Source organism: Myotis myotis, unplaced genomic scaffold (assembly GCF_014108235.1).
Source record: "Myotis myotis isolate mMyoMyo1 unplaced genomic scaffold, mMyoMyo1.p scaffold_m19_p_14, whole genome shotgun sequence".
Classification (NCBI taxonomy): domain Eukaryota; kingdom Metazoa; phylum Chordata; class Mammalia; order Chiroptera; family Vespertilionidae; genus Myotis; species Myotis myotis.
The window spans coordinates 20,297,144-20,323,054 of record NW_023416318.1 but is presented as its reverse complement, the minus strand read 5'-3'; the positions used below and the strand labels follow the sequence as shown (position 1 = coordinate 20,323,054).

At 45.9% G+C, this 25,911-nt stretch overlaps 2 protein-coding genes across 6 annotated transcripts in view; one reads left to right on the top strand and one right to left on the bottom strand.

Moving 5' to 3' along the window:
• The first annotated feature begins 3,306 nt into the window (after positions 1 to 3,306).
• Positions 3,307 to 25,724, top strand: LOC118668966 (activator of 90 kDa heat shock protein ATPase homolog 2). Of its 3 annotated transcripts, none has more exons than XM_036334436.1 (9): positions 3,307 to 3,484; positions 4,836 to 5,026; positions 17,003 to 17,088; positions 19,723 to 19,837; positions 21,142 to 21,230; positions 21,944 to 22,042; positions 22,693 to 22,794; positions 23,331 to 23,382; positions 23,480 to 25,724. In XM_036334436.1, exons 1-9 carry the CDS (start codon positions 3,405 to 3,407, stop codon positions 23,650 to 23,652), a joined length of 987 nt encoding a protein of 328 aa, XP_036190329.1. In that variant the 5' UTR covers positions 3,307 to 3,404; the 3' UTR covers positions 23,653 to 25,724. The 3 variants fall into 3 exon arrangements, with proteins under 3 accessions (XP_036190329.1, XP_036190328.1, XP_036190331.1); XM_036334435.1 differs by having other exon boundaries at positions 21,938 to 22,042; XM_036334438.1 differs by lacking the exon at positions 23,331 to 23,382 and having other exon boundaries at positions 21,938 to 22,042; positions 23,480 to 23,650.
• Positions 24,285 to 25,911, bottom strand: part of USP34 (ubiquitin specific peptidase 34) — a 242,035-nt gene continuing 240,408 nt past the window's right edge. For 2 of the 3 annotated variants that reach the window (XM_036334433.1, XM_036334434.1), the window contains 2 exons: positions 25,715 to 25,874; positions 24,285 to 25,522 (listed from right to left, as the gene is read on the bottom strand). In XM_036334433.1, the coding sequence (XP_036190326.1) occupies positions 24,918 to 25,522; positions 25,715 to 25,874 (765 nt within the window). In that variant the 3' untranslated portion in view covers positions 24,285 to 24,917. The remainder of the gene's footprint in view (positions 25,523 to 25,714; positions 25,875 to 25,911) is intronic. The other variant, XM_036334432.1, reaches the window with a different exon arrangement.

Below are 25,911 nucleotides of genomic sequence, written 5' to 3'. Positions count from 1 at the left end.
GTTAATGTCCAGTTTTATGTTTACACATATTTTAAGTGACACTATATAGATATATACATACAAACAGTTTAAGGCGATAATGGTGGGGGGAATCCCCGAGAACTTTCTCGCAGGATGAGGATATTGGAAAGTAGCAAGCAGAGACAAGTGGAGATGCTATCGTGACAATTCAGATTTGAGGGATGAGGGTCTGTGACAGGGAGGTGATCTGGAATAATGAGAACATGAAGAGTAAGGAATGCCAATTTCTGGTTAGGTACAGGAGGGACGAAGGGAGGACACAGAGATGACCTCTGAGTTTGGATTCATGAGACTGTCAGAAATAGGAAAGTCCTAATTTGAGGGAAAAGGTTGTCTGGGTTTTAGTTCTGTTGAATTTGATGTGTTTGCCAGAAATTCAAATAAAGACACAATGAGCAGTAAAGCTATAGGCTCTCCCTCTCCTAAGCTATGGATCCAGTGAAAAATTGAGTAAGTCTTTCTCAATGTTCATTGTTGTTTCTCTTGCAGAAGTGGGATGAAGCTTGCCACTTTTCCTTTTTAATTAGCTCTTAACCTAGGGGTTTTCTTCAAATGACTACCCTAGGCAGGACACATCACCCAAAAGCCAAAAAAGAAAAGCATGGATAAATTACACTCTTTAAAAAAAAAATTTGGGCCCAGCCAGTATGGCTCAGTGGTTGAGCATTGACCCAGGAACCAAGAGGTCACAGGTTGGATTCCTGGTCAGGGCACACGCCCCCTGGGGTTGCAGGCTCGATCCCCACAAAGTGGGTAGGTGCAGGAGGCAGCCAATGGATGCTCCCCTCATCAATGTTTCAAGGGGAGGAGATACACAGGACATGAATACCAAGAGGCAGGGACCATTGAGGCTCATCTTAGAACTGCCAACCACACAGTACTGCCTGGGAACAGCAAAAATAAATGCTCTCTGGGAGGACTTGTTTTCACTAGGGGCCAAGAGCAGTTGTAAGTCACTGCCCATTGCAGACGCCCTCTGACTTCAGAGCTATGAAAATGCATGATATGATAGACATAAAACTCAACATAGTAATGGACTGGCAGAGGGGGTGGGACTGAGAAGTGGAGACACCAGGGAGAGTTTTGTGGAGAAAAACATTAGTGCAGAGTCTGGGTGAAAGGGGTGAGGGTGGAAAGAGCCCGCCAGGCAGAGTCCTGAAAGTCACAGCGCAGATGGGGTGGCTGCTGTGCTGGGTGCAGGCGCGGGAGCAACTCAAGATGAGGGGCTGGAGAGGCAGGCAGGCCAGACCTTGAGTGAGCCTTGCTTAGGGGTGAGTGTGGGGAGTCATCGAAGAATAGTGTCTGCAATTTTTGACTCACGCCTGTAAATGGAGAAAAGCACGCCCTCCTTTTATCTTCCCTGTCTTCCTACAGGTAAGAATATGGGAGTGGCTAAAGCAGATGAGGGCAGCATCTCAGAAATGGTATATATAGTTTGGGAGCCCAACACATCAGGCTTCCATATTGGTCTTGAACCACTAGTGAGAGAGAAATAAATTTTTGAGTTTATTATTAGTATTTTTAAAAAATCCTCACCCAAGGACATGCTTAGAGAGAGGAAGGGAGAGAGAAAGAAACATTGATGTGAGGAACATCAGTTGCCTTCCGTATGTGCCCAGACTGGGAATCAACTGGCAACCTTTGGGTGCATAGGGCAATGATCAACCCACTGAGCCACTCTCACCGGGCAGGCCAATTTAATTCTTTTTTTTTTTTAATATATTTTATTGATTTTTTACAGAGAGGAAGGGAGAGAGATAGTTAGAAACATCGATGAGAGAGAAACGTCGATCAGCTGCCTCCTGCACATCTCCTACTGGGGATATGCCCGCAACCCAGGTACATGCCCTTGACCGGAATCGAACCTGGGAGCTTTTCAGTCCGCAGGCCGACGCTCTATCCACTGAGCCAAACCGGTTTCGGCTTAATTCTTGACCAATTACTACACAATGCCTTTTCCATTTACATTTTAATATAATTGTTTCCATTGGGATAGTTCTTTTTATATAAATATTGCCCCCCAAAATTTTTGTCCGCATAAAATTTTAGTGATTATAGCTTCTGCCTTTGTAGGTTTTCTGTTGTTTTATTCCCCCCCCCCACCCCCAGGTTCTAATTATCCGTACCTACATCTTACTGTGTCATGCTCTACCATTAATATTCTTTACGAGTTAGATAAAAGCTGCACAGCTAATGCACAAGAAAACCGTGCCACGGGCATTGCCATTGCAATTCTTCTCCATGTGATACGTGTGTTTAGCTGTCCATGCCTCTGGTGAGGCAAAGTGTAAAAGATGAAATCAAAATGTCATTTTGTTTTGGGGCTAAAACACTTTGAAAGCAGTTTGTTTATATAACTGTTGTGTTTTGGAAACTGGAACGCGGTAGCTCCAGGTAAGTAAAGGAGAAAAAATGTTCTCCACCAGCTAGTTTCTCTCACCGATGCGCACAGGCCCGGCAAAGGGAAGGGCCCCACCGGGGGTGGAGCAGTCAGGCTCCCGCCCGCCCAGCTGTCATACCCGCTTCCCACACTAAACCTCCACAGGCCGTTAGCAGCACCTCACACACAGCGGGTACAAAGTTTTTGCTAGAAGGTGACGATTCCTTAAGGAACCAATATTCACCTAATTACTGTAAAACTGCGGCAAGCTGGAACACGCGCCGGCCATCAGGGAGGATGACATGCGAAACGTGCAAACCGTCCTGAGTGGCTGGGAACCCGGGGGCTCGCGCTCCGGGCGCAGGTGGGCGAGGCCGCGGGCAGGACCCGGTGCGCCCACCGCAGCGACTTGCAGACAGAATGGACGCGGGCGCGCTCCGGGCTGGGCAGCCGGTCGTGGAGCCAACGGCGCGATTCGTGCTCCGGTGGGTCCTCGCTGGGGCCGATCGATGGCGCGGCCACCGCCGACAGCCGCTCTCGGTCTGCGGCCCAGCACGGCCTCGGCCGCCCGCTCCCGGCACCGAAACCGACCATCGCCGCCCTCGCCCGCCCGAGGGGAGGCGCCGAGGAGCCCCCGCCAGGCCCCGGCCCGCGGGCCGCCCCAAGGAGCCCGGTCTCGGCACATCTCCCCGCCCCACCTGCGCTTCCTCACACCGCACTTCCCGGACCCCACGTTCCCCTTCTCCCGCCCTCCCCCGCTCCCGACTCTCGGGCGGACCTCTCGGGGCCTCCCGCTCCCCCGAGCCCGCCGGGCCCGCCGCCCCAGGCCCCCGCCCGCCGGGCCGGCCGAGCTCCGAGCTCCGAGCGCCGGGCGCGCAGCGCGGGGCGGTGGGCGGGGCGGCGCAGGGGCGGGGCTCCCGCACTTTCTGGGCCGGAAGCGCCGGCGCCGCAGCCCCCGGCCCGCAGCCCCCGCCGGTCCCCGCCGAGGGCGCGCCGCGCAGACATGGCCAAGTGGGGCCAGGGCGACCCGCGCTGGATCGTGGAGGAGCGGGAGGACGGCACCAACGTGAACAACTGGCACTGGTGCGGCGGGCGGGGCCGCGGCGGCTTCCGGGCCGCCTCCCGCGGGCCGGCGGGGCCCCTCTGTTCTGGGCGCCGGTGCCCAGGGGCCGGGGTGGAGGGTGGCGGGTTTCGGGGCCCCTCGGGCCGCGGGGTCCCTCCGGGGGCGGGGCTGGCGCAGGTGCAGGACGCCCCCCCCTCCCTTCCCCCTCCGCGGCCCCGGCCCGGGGCGCCCTCCGAGCTGGGTCCTGGCCTCGCGTGGGCGCTGCCCCCGGGACTGGAGCCCTTTGGAAAGTTGGTTTGGGCCCCGAGAATGGCCTTGGACTCACTCTCCAACTTGGACAGTCTGTCCCCTAATGAAGCGTCCCCGCCGCACACACCTCATCATCTTAGTGTTGGAAGTGAAATGAAGCTTGAAAGCGTGTGCGGGGAGCGGGGTCTGTGCTGTGGTTTGTGCGAATCGGAAAGAACAGGAATTGGACCTAACGCGGCTTCCACCTGATGGGCCTGGGGGAGCCCTGCCCTGGAGGAGTTTGGACAAGTTACCCTCCTTTTTGGGCCTCATCTGGACACTGGCTCTTCTCTGCCTCCCTCCCTCCCCCACCATCGCTTCCCTGACCCCCCGAACCTCCCCACCCCCCACCCCCAGGCCTGTGGGACCTCAGGGCCATCAGGTGATGCTGAGGCAGGTCCCGGGAGAGGGGAGCCCTGGGGGTGCCCTGGGCTGTGAGGGGATGGGTTACAGGGGTGCCCTGGGCTGTGAGGGGTGGGTTACTGGGGTGCCCTGGGCTGTGACGGGATGGGTTACTGGGGGTGCCCTGGCCTGTGAGGGGATGGGTTACTGGGGAGCCCTGGGCTGTGACGGGATGGGTTACTGGGGTGCCCTGGCCTGGGGCTTGGAGGAGCTGCCCTCCCCTTTCCTAGCCCTGTCACCATGGACACATCATGGACTTCTCTGGGCTCATTTCCGCTCCCCAAAATGGGAACATCATTTGGGATGATTGCGTAAAATAATAGGTGTGGACACACTTGATACTTTTTCTTGCTGTGATTAGAATTATTTCAATTATTGCTACCTTTTCATATGGTCCAGGCTTTGCCCATCCATTTCCAACTGGTCAGATTGCTAGACCCTCTTTTCCCCCAAATAAGCTGGTGGTTTCAAGACAAAATCCTACTTTATATAGTGGCTAATGCTACTTAAGAAACTGAGCAGGAGGAGTAAAGGCTATCTGGTAGAAGGTTGGCTTGAGGAGGCTGTAAGTTTGAGGGCGGCAGCTCTTTTAAGGCCGGAGAGGAGTCAGGCTGATCTGGGCTGGGCAGGTGACACACCTGGGCCTTCCACTCACGGCTCGGCCCTTCTGTTCCCCGGCAGGACAGAGCGGGACGCCACCAGCTGGTCCAAGGGGAAGCTCCGAGAGTCCCTGGTGGGTATCGTGGTGGAGAATGAGGCTGGGCGCTGCCAGATCAGTGACCTGAAGCAGGTGGAAGGCGAGGCTTCCTGCAGCAGCCGCAAAGGGAAGCTGATTTTCTTCTACGAGTGGAACATCAGACTGGGCTGGAAAGGTACGGGGCCTCGGGGTCCAGGAGGGCTGGAGGCAGACACGGGGCAGACTCGTTGATGCATCCTTCATCATCCAACACATGTTTTTAGAGCTGCTGTGGGCCCTGCACAGACTGGACCCCGAATTGGTGTTGGTAGCTGCAGACACAACCTCACCACACCTGGAGCTCCTTGTGCGTCATGCTGGGGCAGTGGTTTTCAACCTTGGCTGCACATTGGAATCACCTGGGAATCTTTTTAAAATCCTGATTTCTGGGCCTCATCCTCCGGAAATTCTGTTTCTTTGTTATGTATGGGGTGGGGCCACAACATTAGTAACAAAGAAACAATTCCGGAGGATGAGGCCCAGGAATCAGGATTTTAAAAAGATTCCCAGGTGATTCCAATGTGCAGCCAAGGTTGAGAGCCACTGCGCTGGGGGCTTCCCGTTCTCAGTGACACTTAGAGTTTATCGCTTTCAGCTGGACTCTTGCCTGCCAGGCACTGTGAGCCTAGCACAGTGGTCGGCAAACTCATTAGTCAACAGAGCCAAATATCAACAGTACAACGATTGAAATTTCTTTTGAGCCAAATTTTTTAAACTTAAACTATATAGGTAGGTACATTGTTATTCACTTAGTTAGGATGCTCCTAAGGCTTAGGAAGAGCCACACTCAAGGGGCCAAACAGCCGCATTTGGCTCTCAAGCCGCAGTTTGCCGACCACGGGCCTAGCATTCCCCGGAGCTGCTGCCCGGAACACGCTTCCCCCTGGTAGCTGCCTGCTGGCTCCTCTGGCCCCTTCAGGTCTTCATCCCCGAGTGAGGCCACCTGTCTGCATCTGTAAACATTTCAGAAGCCATCCTTGTCCTGCCTCCCTGCTCTCTTTTCCTCCAGACTGCTGATATTTTGTTATATGTGGTTACTTAAATATTTTGTTTGTTCTGGTTCCTCCTCTTCTCCCAATTCATCAGGGTGGAGATTTTAAAAAACTACCAGCTTTATTGAGGTATAATTCACATACTATATAATTTGCCCACTTGTATAGAGTTCAGTGGTTTTCAATACGTTCAGAGTTGTATAGCCATCACTACAGTGAATTTTAGAAAAATTTCGTCACTTTCCCCAAAACCCTGTATCCATTAGCAACCACTCCCCCAGCCTTCCACAACCACTGGTCTGTTTTCTGTCTGTGGATTTGCCTGTTCTGGACATGTCATCTGAATGGAGCATACAGTGTGTGTGTTTTTGTGTGATTGTTTTCCACTTATAATGTTTTCAAGGTTCATTTATGTTGTATGTAGCATTTTTCATTCTTTTTTTTTTATGTTCTTTGTACAGATACGGCACATTTTGTGGGTTGTTTTCACTTTTTGGGTCTTCTGGTCAGGAATTGATTGGTTCTGTTTCAGGCCCAGATCCCTGTCTGGAACGGTGTGTGTTTGTTGAATGAATAAATTTCTCCTGTGGTGCCTAGCTCCTGGCCGGATAGGCAGTCTTTGCTCAGTGAAGACTTGTTAAAATAACCACAGATGTGAAGACAAAGGAGAAAAGGAAGAGGAGGAGGGAGGGGGAATCCGGTTCAAGAAGATTGTGCTGTGTTCAAGGCTGGGCCTCAGCCCAGGAGTCAGCCCCTTGAGAGTTTGGGTTGGAGAGCCACCCAGTCAGCTGGTCTTGGGCCTCTGCCCTAGTGGCCACCTTGTTCCCTCCAAGCTGCCCAGAGCCCAGGGCGATGTCAGCCAGCATCAGAAGTGGTCCCACTGCCGCCTGCGAACCTTCGGGTCGGGTTTGCTGTCAGTTACTCCTTTGGTGCTGCTGCTGGAGGGACTGCAGCAGGGCCGTCTCCTGCACCGCCTCGTCCCGCTGCAATCTACCTCCTTGTCAACGCTTGCTCCCCTCTTGATAGTAGAGGTGGTGCTCATTAGGGTTTTGATATGCTTTCCCGGTGGATTAGTGATGTTAAACGCCTTTCATGTACCTGTTGGCCATCATTTGAGTATGTTCTTTGCATAAATATTTATGTCCTTTGCCTGTTTTTAAATGGGATTTTTTTTTTTTTTTTTTTTTTTGCTATTAATTTGTATGGGTTTCTTATATAGTCTGGACACTAGCTCCTTATCAGATGAGGCTTGCAAATACTTTCTCTCATTCTGTAGGTTGTCATTTTATTGATGGTTTCTTTCTCTGTGCAGAAGCTTTTTATTTGATGTAGCCCCACTTGTTTAGTTTGCTTTGTTGCCTTTGCTTTTGGTGTCAGATGTCAAAATAATTGCCAAGACCCATGTCAGAGAACTTCCCGCTTGTGCTTTCTTCTAGGAGTTTTATGGGTTCAGGTCTTATGTTTACATCTTTAATTCATTTTGAGTTAATTTTTGTGTATGGTGGAAGATAGGGATCCAGTTTCATCCTTTTTCTTCCTTTTTTAAAATTGCATATCTTTATTTTTTTCTTTATTGATTAAGGTATTACATATGTGTCCTTATCCCCTTATTCCCCCCAGCCCACTCATGCCCTCACCCCCCTGGTGTCTGTGTCCATTGGTTAGGCTTATATGCATGCATACAAGTCCTTTGGTTGATCCCTCCCCCTTACCCCTACCCTCCCCTACTTTGCCTCTGAGGTTTGACGGTCTGATCGATGCTTCTCTGTCTCTGGATCTGTTTTTGTTCATCAGTTTATGTTGTTCATTATATTCCACAAATGAGTGAGATCATGTGATATTAATCTTTCTCTGACTGGCTTATTTCACTTAGCATAATGCTCTCCAGGTCCATCCCAGGGGCCCTCAAACTGCGGCCCGCCAAAAGCATTTATCTGGCCCGCTGGGTGTTTTTGGCGCTGCTGCCTGTCCTGCTTGGCAGCTTCCTGGGCCCGCAGTCCGCATGTGTGGAATGTCTGAGGGACAGTGAACTGGCCCCCTGTTTAAAAAGTTTGAGGACCTCTGATCCATGCTGTTGCAAATGGTGAGAATTCCTTCTTTTATAGCAGCGTAGTATCCCATTGTGTAAATGTACCACAGTTTTCTAATCCACTCATCTGCTGATGGGCACTTAGGCTGTTTCCAAATCTTAGCTATGGTGAATTGTGCTGCTATGAACATAAGGGTGCATATATCCTTTCTTTTTTTTTTTTTTAATATATTTTATTGATTTTTTACAGAGAGGAAGGGAGAGAGATAGAGAGTTAGAAACATCGATGAGAGAGACACATCGATCAGCTGCCTCCTGCACACTCCCCACTGGGGATGTGCCCGCAACCCTGGTACATGCCCTTGACCCGAATCAAACCCGGGACCCTTCAGTCCACAGGCCGACGCTCTATCCACTGAGCCAAACTGGTTTCGGCTATATATCCTTTCTGATTGGTGTTTCTAGTTTCTTGGGATAGATTCCTAGAAGTGGGATCACTGGGTCAGATGGGAGTTCCATGTTTAACTTTTTGAGAAACTCCATACTATTCTCCACAGTGGCTGCACCAGTCTGCATTCCCACCAGCAGTGCACTAGGCAGTGGACGGCAAACTGCAAACTGCGGCTCAGCAAAACCGTGGCTCGCGAGCCACATGCGGCTCTTTGGCCCCTTGCGTGTGGCTCTTCCACAAAATACCGGCTCTTCCACAAAATACTGACTTCTGCTCATGGGCCACGAAGTTTCAATCACACTGTACGTGCATGCCCACATGTGGTATTTTGTGGAAGAGCCACACTCAAGGGGCCAAAGTGCCACATGTGGCTCGCGAGCCGCAGTTTGCTGACCACGGCACTAGGGTTCCTTTTTCTCTGCATCCTCGCCAGCACTTGTTGTTTGTTGATTTGTTGATGATAGCCAGTCTGACAGGTGTGAGATGATACTGCATTGTTGTTTTGATTTGCATCTCTTGGATGATTAGTGACTTTGAGCATGTTTTCATATGTCTCTTGGCCTTCTGAATGTCCTCTTTCGAAAAGTATCTATTTAGATCTGTTGCCCTTTTTTGATTGGGTTCTTTATGAGTTCCCTGTAAATGTTGGAGATTAAACCCTTATCGGTGATAACATTGGCAAATATGTTCTCCCATCCAGTGGGCTTTCTTACTGTTTTGTTGATGGTTTCTTTTGCTGTGCAGAAGCTTTTTATTTTGATGTAGTCCCATTTATTTATTTTCTCTTTAGTGTCCATGGCCCTAGGACAGGGGTGGGCAACCCCTGGCATGCGTGCCAAACATGGCACACCAGTAACTTTTGCTGGCACACGAAACCCTCTCTTATAATCTTCCATTTACAGTTTTTTTCTTAATATCAACTTCTTTATTTTTCAGATAAATTCAGTGTAGGTGCATCTTAGATAAATAAATAATTTTACATAACAAGTTATCTTAAAGACCATAGACATGGATTGACGAGAGAGGGGAAGAGCAATTTCTATGCCTCTGCCTTAACTCTCCCTGCCTTCCTAGATCCGACCAGTGTTTTGGTTTCATCCACATACGCTTGTGAATCTTTGTTCTCAGTGATGAATTTTGTTAAGTCTCATAATAGGAGTAGCCTGACGGATGAAAGTAGTAGCTCGTGCATATCTCTGAAGGTCACGAAATATAAACCTGATGTAAAATCTCTGTCATCAGTGATGCAGCAGCAAAAGTTCCACTGATAATATCAAACGGAGTCATAAATTTTTCTGTCGGACTATCAGTGTACGTGTATCATTAAAAAATAAATGTATTTTTCATCATCATATACTGTGTTTTTGTCACTCGAATGAATTTTATTTCTTCAAGGTTCTTCACAAACGTACAGCTTAAGAGAGATCAAGTAGGCATAACATGTTCTCAAAAAATTAGGGTTGGCACGCAGAAGAATTTTGAGTCAGATATTTTGTTGGTTTTGGCATGCACTCACAAAAAGGTTGCCCACCCCTGCCCTAGGAGCTGTATCGGTGAAGATAGTGCTTCAGCATATGTCTGAGATTTTGCTGCCTGTGGATTCCTCTTAATATTTTTATGGTTTCCCGTCTTATGTTTAAGTCCTTTATCCATTTGAGTTTATTTTTGTGTATGGTATAAGTTGGTAGTCTAGTTTCATTTTTTTGCATGTATCTGTCCAATTTTCCCAATACCATTCATTGAAGAGACTGTCTTGACTCCATTGTATGTTCTTGCCTCCTTTATCAAATATTAATTGAGCATAGTGGTTTGGGTCGATTTCTGGGTTCTCTATTCTATTCCATTGATCTATATGTCTGTTCTTGTGCCAGTACCAGGCAGTTTTGAGAACAGTGGCTTTGTAATACAGCTTGATGTCTGGTATTGAGATCCCTCCTACTTTGTTCTTCTTTCTCAGGATTGCTGCAGCTATTCTGGGTCTTTTTTTATTCCAGATGAATTTTTGGAAAGTTCATTCTAGGTCTGTGAAATATGCCGTTGGTATTTGAATCTGTAGATTGCTTTGGGCAGTATGGACATTTTAATGATGATGATTCTACCAATCCATGAACATGGTATGTTCTTCCATCTTTTTATGTCTTCCTCTGTCTCTTTTTCAGTGTCCTGATCATTCTTTTTCTCTTCTTTTCTTTTTTGTGCTGCTCAGTTTTCCCAGCAACATTTTTAAAGACTCTCTTCTTTGTCCACTGATTAGTCTTGGCTCCTTCGTTATAGAACAGTGGTTGGCAAACTCATTAGTCAACAGTGCCAAATATCAACAGTACAACGATTGAAATTTCTTTTGAGAGCCAAATTTTTTAAACTTAAACTATATAGGTAGGTACATTGTTATGAACTTAATTAGGGTACTCCTAAGCTGGCCTTTGCTAAAAACGTCCTCCATCTGATTGAGGTACATTTGCGAGGTCGGCCCCTTCCAACTTTCCCATCCACACTCGTTTTGTATACTTGTTTCGTCTATCTCCTTTCCGAAAACCGACTTCTGCGCATGGGCCATGAAGTTTCAATCGCACTGTATGTGCGCGCCTGCACGTAGTATTTTGTGGAAGAGCCACACTCAAGGGGCCAAAGAGCCGCATGTGGCTCGCGAGCTGCGGTTTGCTGACCACTGTTATAGAATATTTGACCAAATGTACATGGTTTTATTTCTGGATTCTCTATTATATTCCATTGACTTTTGTCTTTGTTTTTATGTCAATATCATACTGTTTTGATTACTATAGCTTTGTAATATAGTTTAACATCAGGAAGTGTGATGTCTCCAGCTTTGTTCTTCCTCAAGATTGGTTTGACTATTTGGTGTCTTGTGATTCCATACACATTTTAGGATTGTTCTGTTGCTAGGAAAAATGCCATTGGAATTTTGATAGGGATTGCATTGAATCTGTGTATATTGGTTTTTATTTCCTTTTTTTCTGCTAAATATGAGCTTGTTTGTTCTACTTTTTCTGGTTTCTTGAGGTGTAAAGTTAGGTTCTTTATTTGAGATCTTCTCTTTTTTTTTTATTTCCTCTTAGAATTGCTTTTGCTACATCCCCTAAGTTTTGGTGTATTATGTTTCCATTTCCATTTGTCTTGAGATATTTTTTAAATATTCTTTTGATTTCTTTAAGGCATTGGTTATTCAGGAGTGTTTTGTTTAACTTCTTTTTAAAAAATATATATTTTTATTGATTTCAGAGGGAGAGAGAGAAACATCGATGATGAAAATCATTAATTGGCTGCCTTCTGAATGCCCCCCACTGGGGATTGAGCCAGTAACCTGGCATCTGCCCTGACCGGAATCGAACTGTGATCTCCTGGTTCATAGGTCAACGCTCAACCACTGAGCCATGCCAGCCCGGCTTGTTTAATTTTTATGTATTTGTGAATCATCCAGCTTTCCCCCCTGTTATTGAATTCTAGTTTTATACCATTGTGGTTGGAAAAGATACTTATTATAATCGCTATCTTTTTTAATCTATTGAGCCTTGTTCTGTGCCCTGACATATGATTTATCTCAGAAAACGATCTACAGGTGCTTGGTAAGAATGTGTATTCTGTTACTGTTTGATGGAATGTACTTTATATGTCTGTTGGATCCATTTAGTCCACAGTGTTGTTTAAATTTCCTATTTCCTTATTGATTTTCTGTCTGGATGATCCATCCTCTGCTGAGAATTGGGTAGTAAAGTTCCCCAACTATATTATTGTATTGCTACTTATTTCTCCTTTTTGTTCTCTTAGTACTTGCTTTATATATTTAGTTGTTTCGATGTTGGGTCATTAGTATTTATTATTGTTATATCTTTTTAATGAATTTACCCCTTTAGCATTATACAGTGACCTTCTTTGTTTCTTTTGAGCATTTTTAGTTTAAAGTCTATTTTATCTAATATAAATATAGGTACTCATGTTTGTTTGGTTTTTTTTGGTCACCGTTTGCTTGAAATATCTTTTTCCATCCCTTCACTCTTAGTTCATGTGTGTCCTTAAAGGTAAAGTGAGTCTTGTACAGGCAGCATATTGCTAGATCTTGGTACTTTTTAACCCATTCAGCCATTATATGTCTTTTGATTGGAGAATTTAATCCATTTATGTTTAAAATAATTACTGATAGATAAGGACTTACTATTGCCATTTTGTTGTTTTTCTGAGTGTTGTGTAGCTCCCGTGTTCCTTCCTTCCTCTCCTGTCATCTTCCTTGGTGATTGGATGCCTATTTGTGGGCATGCTTTGACTCCTCTTCATAATCTTTTGTGTATCAACTACAGGTATTGCTTTGTGATTACTTTGAGACTTACATAAACTATCCTATTTACACTGGTAACAACTTAACTTTAATAGCATACAGAAATTTATACTTTTTCTCTCTCACATTTTAGGTTATTGATGTTGCTTCTATAATATTCCTGCTTAACAGTCTTTCCTGTTTTGGGGGGTTTTCTAGGACTTTAAATAATTTTTTATTTTTCAATTACAGTTGACATACAATATTATATTAGTGTTAGGTGTACAACCCAGTGATTATACATTATGTAACTTGCTAAGTGATAAATCCTGATAAATTCATCTCTGTCTGACACCATACATAGTCACTATAATATTATTGACTGTATTGCCTTTACATCACTGTCACTGTAACTGTTAATTTGTATTTTTTAATCTCTTCACCTTTCTCATCCATATCTCTAGCCCTCTCCCATTTGGCAACAGTCAAAATATTCTCTGTATCCATGAGTGTTTCTGTTCTGCTTGTTCATTTATTTTGTTTTGAGTGGGGAGGGTCTTGGAATCACCAGGGAGAGGTGGACAGTGTAGCCAGGTTGATGGATATGGCACCCGCCTGCTGGCTCTGTGGGGGGAGGGCTTGGAAAAGGAGCAGTGGCCTCAGCCAGCTCTCCGTCTGGGAGAAAACTGCCCCTCCAGCTCTTACCCTGATACCAAGCAATTCATTTCCTCCCCGTATGTCACCGGTGCCTTTTGAGCTGCTGCCCCAGCGCTGGAGTTCAGAGTGAGTGAGTCCGAGTCAGTCTGGATGCGGCTCTGTAAGCGAAGCGCCTGGACTTCGCGCCCGCACTCATTCAGCGCGCTCTGCTGGTTTTACAGCTGCGAGTTATGGGACTGCTCTCCCTGGTGCTGGGACCCTGGGCTGGGAGCCTGCCACGGGCTGGGACTCCCCATTTCTAATGGGGACTCTCCGCAGCCAAGAAACCCTTCCTGACTTTTATCCACCACATGTCGGTGTGGGCCCAGCCTGTCCCGAGTCTCTGTCCCTCCCACCTGGCGTCGTCCTGTCCTTAGTTGTGAGACCGCTGTTCACTAGATGTCAGGTGGTTCTGAGTGATGGCTCTTCTGTAGGTTAGTTGGCATTTTGATGTGGTTGTGGGAGAATAAGAGAACCGTTTACCTGTGCGGCCATCTTGACCAGAAGCCCTGATAGTCTTTTCTTTCAATATTTTGAATATATAGTCTGACTCCTGGCCTGTCAGATTTCTGTTTAATTGCCCTTGTATGTGATGTCACTGTTCTCTTGCTGCTTTCACAATTCTGTCTTTGACTTTTGACAGTTTAATTGTGTGTGTGTCCTGGTGCTGCCCTTTTTAGGGTCAGCCGATTCGGGTCCTTTGCACCTCATGAATCTGGGTGTCCACTTCTCTTACCAGGCTTGGGACGTTTTTGACCATTATTGTTTTAAATCGACTTTCTGTCCCCTTTTCTGTCTCTTCTTCCGGGATTCTCATTGTGTGTGTTTGTTTCTTTTAATGGTATCCCGTAAGTCCTGGGGGGCTTCACTCTTTAGTTTTCTCTTTTCCTCTTTCTAGGGCTGGATAATTTCCAATGACTTGTCTTCTAGCTCACTAATTCTTCTGCTTGCTCGAGTTAGCTATTGAAGCTATTTAATTTTTGAGTGCAGTAATTATACTCTACAGCTCTAGGATTTGTTTTTTATTTTTTATTTATTTTTTATTTTTTTTTAAAATATATTTTATTGATTTTTTACAGAGAGAAAGGGAGAGAGATAGAGAGTCAGAAACATCAATGAGAGAGAAACATCGATCAGCTGCCTCCTGCACATCTCCCACTGGGGATGTGCCCGCAACCCAGGTACATGCCCTTGACCGGAATCGAACCTGGGACCCTTCAGTCCGCAGGCCGACGCTCTATCCACTGAGCCAAACCGGTTTCGGCAAGGATTTGTTTTTTAAATTTATTTTTGATGGTTTCTATTTTCTTGTTCAACTTCTCATTTTGTCCATGCATTGTTTTCCTAGCTTGGCTTAGTTGTCTGTGTGCCCTTGTAGTTGACTAAGCTTTAGGAGGTTTATTCTGAATTCCTGGTCACAGTTTATAGATCTCCATTTATTTTTTTTAAAAATTGATTTTAGAAAGAGGGAGTGGGATAGACAGAAACATCAATGAGAGAAACATTGATTGGCTGTCTACCCCCCCGCCCCCCCATGGGGATCGAGCCCACAACCTGGGCACATGCCCTGACTGGGAATCAAACCTTGACTTCCTGGTTCATGGGCCGATGTTCATCCACTGAGCAACACCGGCCAGGCAGATCTCTTTCTTTTGTGGCAATTATTGGAGCTTTATTAGTTGCCTTAGGTGTTGTCACATTTTCTTATTTCTTTATGAGCCTTACCTTGCATTGGTATCTGTACATATAAGTGGTCTCCTCTTACAGACTTTACAGGTTTGTGTCAGCAAGAAAAGACCATCTTTCAGCTTAGCTTGGGAACTGGATGGGTCAGCCAGTGGTATCCATGGTCTCTTGGAGTTTGTTGTCAGGGTCTCTAGTTGGGAGGGGCCTCTACGTGTGCTTTGAGGAGTTGATTGCTGATGGCTGGGCTCCACATTGAAGCAGGGCCAGTAGCTGGGCTCTGCAGTTACCTCTAGTCAGGCGGGTCCCTAGCAGGGCACTGTCACTGGTTGGACCCTATGATTAGGGAGGCCTGTGGGCTAGCTCCACAATTGCTCCTGGGTGGGTGGGGTCTCCGACTATGCCTCTTGATCAGATGGCGCCACTGGTGGATTCTGTGCAGGCAGGGCTTTGGGGTTGGACCTGGGCTCAGGCTGTGCTCTGTGACCAGGTGGGCACTCAGACAGGTGTGCAGGCTTGCCTTTGTGCCAGGTAGGCCCGTAGGCCGCAGGCTATGCTCCACTGTTGAGCAAAGTCTCTGGCTGGGCTCTCAGCCAGGAGGAGCCTCCAGCCGTTGGGTGGGGCTAAGACTGTGCTCTGCAGTTGGGCGGGGTCACTGTCTGGATGAGGCCTCAACCTCTGTGTTGCATTTGGGCAGGGCTGTAGGCCGGCTCTGTGGCTGCTTAGGTCACTGTTGAGGCTCCCTCGCTGTGCAGGGCCCGAGGCTGTGCTCAGCAGTTGGACAGGTGCTGGTTAGGCTCCCTGCCTGAGTGGGGCTGCAGGTGGGCCCATCCCGGTTCCCGGTCAGGCTTCCTGGATGGTTGGGACTGGAGGCTCTGCTTAGCAGTTGAGCAGGGCTGCAGATGTGTCTCCTGCCTGGGTGTTGCTATCTCCACAGCTGGCTTCGGCCATTGCCTGGGGATCTAAATCGGGCCCCCGGTGGGCTGTCCCTGACTGGGACGTCTACTTATGTGCTGCTGCAGGCAGGAGTGTGGTCCACCAAGATCTTAGTGCTGCACAGCACATGATTGTCCAACCACCCTGCTGTACACCTGAAACTAATGCAAAAATAACATTGAATGTAAGTGGAAAAAAAGATTTGAGTGCTGGTTGCTGAAAGCCCTGCCCCTACTCCTCTGATTCCCTGTGGGAAGGCCCAGGCAGTCTCCAGGCAGCACCCCACAATTCTGGAAGACCCTGGGTGTGCACCTCGTGCTGTTCTCCCTCTGGAGAAACCACAGTGGGAACCTCTCCCTGGGGCTGTGCTGGCCTGAGGGCGGGTCATTCGGTCAGTGTTACTACTCCTCGGCCTCTAGTGCCGTCCTCTCTGCCCCGGGTCCAGGAGGGGGTTCCAGCCTCACCTGTGGGTTCTGGGATTTTCACAGTGTGTCCTGTCTAGGTAGCTGCTCGTTGGTCATTTTGTGAGGGCACTGAACTTGGGGATAATGTACCAGTGTGTTGCCACCTTGATGTGGTCCCTGAAATCACTCTGGTGTTGAAGAAGATCCAGCTGCATGGAGTCCACATAGAACTTCCCAAGCCACACCCTCTCCCCCTCCCACTCTGTCCATGATCAGAACTCGTCGTCCCTTCCTGTTCTTCCATCTCTTCTGTGACTCATCAGGGTGGCCCTTTATCCGGCTTTGATGTGGTAGAGAATATGGGGGGATGAAGAAGAAACACTGGTTACAAAACCACTTACTCCAACCCCACGCTTCCACCTGGCCCTGATTCTGTGTGCACGTTCATTGGCCGGGTCCTGGTTGCTTCCCTGTTCGTGGGCCAGGAAAACAGGGCCAGTGTTGGTACCTGTGTGGTGGGAAAGCCTGAAGCCTCCTGGTCACTAGCTGTGGCGGCTCCTGTGAGGAGGGCCGGCTCTTCGGTTATGCAGGGAAGTTTTGCATAAACCTATTGTTACTTTGTAATTGAAGAACATGTTTTGCTCATTTTAGGTATAATTAAAGAATCTGGTGCAAAGCACAAGGGATTGATTGAAATACCCAACCTTTCTGAAGAAAATGAAGTAGACGACACGGAGGTACAGTATCTGTTTCCTTGTTTGTAATATCCAGCTCCTGCTATAGATGGAGAAGGTTTGAAAAACTATTCATCAGACAGCGATTCCTGCAGTTCTGGTCAGTTCTGGAGGGCTTGCTTGCTCAGGCAGCCTGGGGTGTGGAGCGGAGCAGAGTGGTGTAGGAGAGTAAATGGAGGCAGCCCTAGACTGCCCCCCGGACCAGTGTGGGGCCTGGGCCTGCAGCCCGTGGTCTCATCTGTCTGCGGACTGTCAGGTGTCAGGGAGCGTGGGGTTTGGTGGAGGGGTTGTTTCTCCTCCCCTGCATCTCCGCTGTTCCCTTTAATAGTGAAAATCCCCAGCTGTTAGCTGTGATCTCCCTGGGTTATAGCGTATGTTTTTCGTAAACTAACTAGTATGTATTGCTTTTGACTGGCTCTCTGTTCTCTGGGGGATGAGCCTGTGGTAAATCCTAACCCTGGTTTTCAGCCGGTGCCTCCTGTCAGCTGGACGCTGGTTCTGGGGAGAGACCATTTGTACAGCAGCGGTATTTTCCAAACCAAACAGTTTGACAAAATGTCTTTTTTGGTTTGTGAAACTATTCAGTGCGAAGGCTTTCAAAGATATAAAAACTAAAACATCCTGGGCAACAGTCTATGACAGTGACGGCGAACCTATGACATGCGTGTCAGAGGTGACACGCAAACTCATTTTTTTGGTTGATTTTTCTTTGTTAAATGGCATTTAAATATATAAAATAAATATCAAAAATATAAGTCTTTGTTTTGCTATGGTTGCAAATATAAAAAAATTTCTATATGTGACACGGCACCAGAGTTGTTAGGGTTGTTCAAAATGCTGACACGTCGAGCTCAAAAGGTTTGCCATCTCTGGTCTATGACTTGCCTTTATGAAAAGTTATAAAATGCCAGAAAAGGGGGCTGCCTCTGACAAATCTTCAGACATGAGGTTGCTATACTCAGGGGCTGGTTTCACTTTACGATGTTCAGATCCATCAGCTGAAAAATTTTTCATCAGCATAGTAAACTGGTCATTTAGATTCAGTCCTTGGTAGCGTTATAGAAAAACTCTTTAGATGGGACCTGGGACAGACCCAGCTCTGCTGAATCATAGGGACACTAAATGAGTTCTAACCAACAGGGCTCTTCATTCTGAGAATACCAGAAGCATCTCAGAGCAGCATTTTGATGTTTCCTTCTCCCTGTCTCACCCCCCCTTCTGCCTTCCCCCTGCTCCTTTCTGTCCCTTCCCTTCCCTCCCTCCCTCCCTCCCTCCTTCCCTTCTACTTTTCCTCTCCCCTTCCCAGCTCTACTCCCTGCCAGAAATGTGTAGCTCAAGGTCATGTTATGTGGGAAGTTGTTTTTCTTAATTACACTAGAGGCCCAGTGCATGAATTTGTGCACGGGTGGGGTCTGGCTGGCCCGGGCCCAATTGGGGTGGATTGGGGCCAGGCCTGTTAAGAGGAGGAGACGGCAGGAGGTTGGCAAGCTGACCCGCCCCCTATTGGGGTGTGGGGGCGATCAGGGGTGGGGCCAGCTGGGGGGAGGGGCTGCAGGAGGTTGGCCACCCAGCGCCCCCCCCCTCCCCCCGTCTATTGGGGTGGGGGGTGTGATCAGGGGCAGGCTGGCCAGGGGGAGGGGGAGGGGCTGCAGGCCTATCGTGGTGGGGCTGGCTGATCGGGGGTGGCGGGGGAAGAGATGGGGTGTTTGGCCGGCCGCCCCGCTCTTGATCGGGGTGGGAGTCCGATCAGGGGCAGGCCAGCAGGGAGGAGGAGCTGCGAGGTTGGCTGGCCAGCCCCACCCCCTGATCAGGCTGGTTTGCTGGCCACAGTGGGCGTCATAGCAACCAGTCGTTATGGGCCGTTTCGGTCGCTGGTTTTTTATATATATATAGATTGGCTTTGGGGTTATAGACGAGTGCTGTTCAATAGAAATATACCCCCCGGCGACGGGGCGTGCGGAGGGGCGGGGCGGACTGTCCCCAGTGCGCCCCGGGCGAAGTCGCGCCGTCGGGCAAAAAAAAAAAAAAAAGAAATATAATGCAAGCCACATATGGAATTTAAGATTTTCTAGTAGCCATATTTAAAAAAGTAAAAAGAAATGGGTAAAATGAATATTAATGTTATTTAACCCAATATGTAAAAAACATCATTTAGACGTGTAATTAATATCAAAATTATTAGAGATTATTTTACACTCTCTTTTTTTGTACTAAGTCTTCCAAGTCTGGTGTGTATTACTTTACACTTACAGCACATCTCAAGTCAGACCAGCCACCTTTCGAGTGCTGAGGAGCCACATGCGGGTGGTCGTGAGCATGCTTGGACAGCGCATTTCTAGATCCTAGTAAAAGCCATGGACTGCATCAATATAATACATATACATATGAAATTGTGCGCAAATTAAGGGGCTCACATTCTAAAAGTTCATTCCAGATTTGGCCAGCTTAGTCAAGGGAGACTTGATTTAAAAACCCTTCCATTTTCTCAACTATAGGGAGAATCCTGCCTGTCACATCTCTTAATAGTCACTTCTTCCCCTTCCCTCACAGTCACAGTTCCTCTCATCCATTTGTCCCAATGTTGTAAGAATACATCAGACCAGATTTTTCTTAGGTTTGTATTTTTCTGATTTATAGGTGAATGTGAGTAAAAAGAAAGGAGATGGGGATGTACTGAAGGATCTTATGAAAACTGCAGGCACCGCCAAGGTCAGGGAGGCCCTTGGAGATTACCTGAAGGCACTTAAGACGGGTAAAGAAGGCACCCCTTGTGGACCCGGGGCCCCTTTCCTGCGTATGCTCTACACTCTGCTCTGGATTTGCAGGTCAGGCTGACATCTAAGGCTCCAGAAACAACCCTATGCTGCAGGATACATTGTAGGCTGGATGTTGAGAGCTGGTCATAAGTAAGACCGTAATTAGTGGTTGTCAGTCTTGTACACCACGTGAACCATTTTGTCTATAGGACTGTTAAGCTTTCTGGAATGAATGATAATCATTTAATGAGTTATTTGTATAATTAGTTTTTTAATTGGTGTCTTCCCTGACAGACCATGAGCTCCATGGGGGCATGGAAGGGGTCTGTCTTGTTCATTGCTGTATCTCCAACATCTAGCACAATGCTTGGCACATAGTAGGTGCTTAATAAATCTTTGTTGAATGACTGACTGCAGGTAGTACAGGTGTAGTTGAAATTTACCTAGGTAATCCCTACCTATACTATGTGGAAGTGAGGTTATTTATTGCTTTCTTCCCTACATTAGATAAGTTACGTGCCAGGCAAGGTGGCCAACAGGGGCCTGTCTGCATAGCTTCCTTGGGTTCTGCTGTGTCTGGGTGTTGGCATAGATAGGTTTGAGGTTGCCACTGGCCCACAGGCCTGAATATCGTGAGGTGGTGGTGAAGCAATGTGAAAGTGTCCAGTTTTGACAGTAGATGAAGGCCATAAAGCTATTAGTAATTAGTTGTTTAAAAATGAGGTTTTTGGGCCAGCTGGCCTGGCTCAGTGTTGACCTATGAACCAGGAGGACATGGTTCGATTCCTGGTCAGGGCACATGCCCGGATTGTTGGCTTGATCCCCAGTATGGGGTGTGCAGGAGGCAGCCAGTCAATGAAACTCTCATCATTGATGTTTCTCTCTCTCTCTCTCCTTTCCTCTCTGAAATCAATAAAATACATATTTTTTAAAAAAAAATGTTTTTGGAAAAGAGCATTTGAAAATTTTTGCTGTTTTATCAAGAATTGAATAAAAGTGAGGCATTTGAAAAAATAAAAGGCATTTGTTGCTATGAACTCATGTTAGTTTTATATATAAAAACTAGAGGCCCAGTGCACGAAATTCATGCACTGGTAGGGTCTATAGTGGCTGCCTCCCTTCCCCTGGCCAAAGGGACAATTTGCATACTATGCTTTTATTATATAGGATTTGTAATGTTCTTGAAATTCTCAAAATGATTTAGGACTCTTTTTTTACAGTTTTTTTGGGTTTTCTGCCAATTGATGCTGAAAAGGAAAAAAGTTCCTTATTAAAACCATTTCCTATGTTTCCTTTGTAGAATTTACAGTGGGAATGATTTTACCAACCAGAGCAACCGCAACTCAGGAATTGACTGTTAAAAGGAAACTGAGTGAGAACACCTTACAGGTATGATCTCTAGTGGTTAACGTGTAGGGAAGGGGGAAGGAAGTGCTTAGTGAGAATTCTTCAAAGCTCTCAGCAGCCTTTTGATGATGGACTATAGAGCATAGTGAGTCCATCCTTGACTCCATGCTGTTGTGTGTTTTTGTGTTGTTGTTTTTTTTGGGGGGGTGGTGGTGATGAGAGTCTCATCTTTGATGGAAGGGAATGTATAAACACCTTTTTGTGGGATATTGAATTTCATTCAAGATTATTCTAAAGGCACTGTTCTTTGGTAGCAACAGATTTCAAAACCAGGTGACTTTGAGCTTCAATGGACCAACCTTCTCTCCAAACTTTTAGATTGGGAGGTTTTAAATCCTGTTCTTGGAATCTTGTGGTGTAAATTGACACTTTGTCCTTATGTGCTATTGTCTTTGATCTGCTTATCTTCATACCCTTTAAGCCACATTTATATGTCCAAGTAGGACTTGGGGTGTTAAACCATAGCCCAGAAGAACAGAGCTAAAGAGCTCAAAGGAATAATGAGCTGTTTCCAAAGTAAAGGCCAGGACTGGTGGTGCTAAAAAGCCTTTTCATGCTCTCTCTGTTTCTGGAATGGGTAGTGTGAAATTTCGGCTATTTTGGTGTTCTATTAAGGCAGAAAGACTAAATTTTAAAATCTAAGCAACTTTATAACTTGGCATGCTAATTATCCTTTTAAACCTCTTGAGATTCAGGTGCCACTGGGTGTCAGGATCCCCACTGTGGCGCTGCACATGACGGAGCTGTTCGACACAGGTGTAGAGCGGCTGTATAGCATCTTCACTGTGAAAGAGGTGAGTCACTTCTCAAGCTAGGATCTTAAGTGCTGGCACTGGGAGAAAATGTCCCAGAAAGATATGGAGCTGGATTTTGGTTTCCCTTATGTTCATGTTTTCCTGATTGAAGGGATCTAGAACAATGATGGCGAACCTATGACACGTGTCAGAGGTGACACGCGAACTCATTTTTTTGGTTGCTTTTTCTTTGTTAAATGGCATTTAAATATATAAAATAAATATCAAAAATATAAATCTTTGTTTTACTATGGTTGCAAATATAAAAAAATTTCTGTATGTGACACGGCACCAGAGTTAAGTTAGGGTTGTTCAAAATGCTAACACGCCAAGCTCAAAAGGTTCGCCATCACTGATCCAGAATGTGGGGATACAAGTCTTTAGGGTAGCTTCAGAAATATTTGGGGGGGAATATATCAGTAATTAGGGAATACATAAATTTACTTAGTTTTCTCCCTCTGCGAGGAAAACTGTAAATAATTGCAAGCTACATATTCAGGACTTAAAAATTTTGTCTGCCTTCCTTCCATTCTAAAAAAAAAAAAAATCAATGGGAAAAATATCCTCATGTGAGGATTAACACCACCCCCCCCCCCCAAACCATAGTAATTATTCTATACTGAACTAATGTCTATGTTTTTCTTGGTTAGTTGGTGCAGAAATTTTCTAAATCTCCTGCCATATTAGAAGCTGAAAAGGGAGGGAAATTCCAGATGTTTGATGGGAATGTCACCGGTGAATATATAGACCTGGTAAGAAATCTCTGGTTAAAAGAAAAGTAAGCTGGGGACCGACTCATTTCTGTTAACATTCTTTTACTTGTTTTGGGCTTTTAATTGAGCTCACAGAAACTTGAGAACTTTATATAGTTGGTTGTAAAGCAAATAAAAAATGTTATATATAATGAGAAAGTTGAAGCCTTAATTTCACAATATTTGTGCAAATGCTTATGATTTTAGAAGAAACAAGTATAATTCTCCCAGCTCTTGGTGTAGAACATTCAGCTTTCTGCCGCCTGACTCACAGGGTCTGCAGTGTCAAGTGTTAGCAGCTCTGCTCCGTTCCCTGTGTTACACTTGTCCCGACGTTAACTGCTGTTACAGATTTTGGCACTAGGGACAATGAATTCTTAATGGTTTTGGCATATAAACTGAAGGTGGGATTGTATGTTGTTCACTGATAACTTTTAGTACATAAGGGTTTTAATGAAAGGCTTCGCTGTTTTTCTGTATAGTACTGTAGAAAATTTAAAAAGATGTTTTCAGTAGAACTTCCTCTTTGTTTTCAGTTAGCAAATGAAAAGATTGTCATGAAATGGAGATGTAGGAACTGGCCAGAAGGTATGTTATTAGTACCATTTCTTTGTTGTAAGAGTCCGAACACTCAAGCTGTACTCATGTGTTTTCCTCTTCATAATGGTTCCTATTTTTCTTCCAGAACACTATGCCACAGTTGTACTGAATTTTGTGCCTACTCCAGGGCAAACGGAATTACAGTTGGACTGTAAAGGAGTTCCTGTCTGTAAAGAAGAGAACATGAAATTCTGTTGGCAGAAGCAGCATTTTGAAGAAATAAAAGGTTTACTGCAGCTGACCACTCTAAGTGGTTGAATTAGAAGATTTTACAAGAGCATTACTTTTTTTAAGCAGAAAGTTACTTGTTCCCTATCATTTCTTTTAAAAAAGGAAAACAGAAATCTTAATTTATATTGGATGAGATCCATGAACTTTTACAGAATTTAAAGCATTGCTTGAATCTTGACTACAAGTAAGAAATAGCAAGCAACCTGAAATTAAGTACTTAACCTTACCTCCCATAGATGCTCCTCTGGGAATACCTTGAATTCCTGAGTACAGATGTAGTTTCCTAGCCTAAAGTTTGTCCTTGTAGCAAGCTTACTTTCTGCTGTAGTTTTAGTTCAGGAAGACAAGAGTAAGTGGCATGTTGATGTCATTCCTTTATTTACTTCAGGGTTTCTAAGGTAGGTAGCTCTTAGGTTAGTGAAACAGTGGCATGTTGCACTCAGAAGCATGTTGAAGTGAGAGGAGTTGGTTGTATTGTCACACTTCTCCCTGCAGCAGTAAGCATTACAGGGTGGAAAGACTGAAAAGTCTATGGGAATGAGTTACTTTTGGACTGCCACTAACACGACGAAATAGAATACAACCGGTAAGTGCTTCCCCCATTCACAGTTTTCTCATTACTTTCACCTGAGAAGACTGAAGCAACGTATGTAAACAAATTAAAAGTAATCACAATCAGTTTAATTAAGTGCACAGAATAGCAATCAGTCATGTCAATAAAAATAAAACAATTATTTTTACATCAAGTGTGCTTTATTTCCTCCACAGGTATTCTGTTAAATAAAGCACCATTTATATACTGCCAGGCCACAGCTAAAGAGGATTCTTTACAGAATCAAATTTCTTGTGGTTGTTCCGTATACAAGTAAACTTAATTTTGATAATAAGAACCACAGCGATCGGAGGCAATCTGCCTCTATTATAAGGTACAAAACTGGCACAGAAGACACCATATTATACACAGTAAAAATGCTGTAAGTTTAAATTACATTGTACAGGGCCAGGGAACCCTGTTCCTCCCAGACAGCCATATTAAATGAAAGCCACTACAGTGAACTCTTAATTACATAAAACATATCCATTATCTGATTGCCCTTTAGAAAGTATACTGAAGATGCAAATTTTTTTTCATCTGGAGTTCTGCCTGACCAAGAATTAAGCCTATAAATCTATCTTGCCATTCAAGCAGAGAGCACTGGACAAACTGAAGCACAAAAACAGAAATAAGCAAAACTTATACAAACAGCATTGGGGAGCAGGGGACCTTAAAAGTAGACATGCTACATCCAATGTCAAGAAGCAGCTTGGTTTCCTTTGCCAGATATCCTTATGACCACGTGAATTGTTGACTCAATGGTTCTGCACAGGGTATCTAAAATGTCGTGTTGCTGCATGTGACTCAAGAGTCCTCTGGAATGGCCACAACTGAGTGACAGAGCAGCCTCAGGGTCCTGGGAGGGCAGAGGTTGACCATCACAGCTTCTCAAGTCGGCTAAGTCAGACAGAACGGCAGAGATAGAAGTAGAAGGGAACTCTGATTCGTCCTCAGCTAAGTTGGAATCCTTGGGACAGTGGAGGTCTTTCAACTCTTTACACTCTTCAAACCTACCACTGTTGGACTGTTCTTCTGTGTGCTGTGACCTGATATTTGACATGTCTTCTGAAAATGAAGAGGGAACTTCCATTCGGTATTCTTTAACAGAACTATTTTCAGGGGAAGGAAGATCTTGCTCAGTTCCTGGATCAATAATTGAGGAGTCTCTCGTCTCATTGTCTGAAGTGCTGGTTGGGGTCAGGACCTCCCTGGTGTCTGTTTTTATGTCGCTGATGCTGTCTGCAGTGTGCTCCTCATCACTGCTGACACGCCTTCTTTTAACAGGCGTCGCCCCTTCATCATCTGTGAAGACATCAAAACGAACTTCTGTGAAAGGAGCCATTAAGATCACACTGAGGGAGGGGTGTTTATGGAAATTTCCTTTACAGCATTCACATTGAGGAGGCCCATGTGAACAGAGCTATTGTATGGTCAGTTACACCAAGTGTATTCCCTCCTCCCACCCTAAAGTTAATTCTGGTCTATAAAACTAACCTTTAGTTTTTCTTTCTTTGGCTTCTTGCTCTTGGAGTGAGTTTCTCTGCTGCAGACAAGTCCTGCATTTGCTTAAAAGCTCTTGCAGAGTTGGAATTAGAGCTGGGTTTAACTGTTTGGGAGTGTGTACCGACAGAAGCAAAGCAAGTGCCCGTAGGTCCTACAACAACCCGGACACGAACATTTCAAATTCTAAA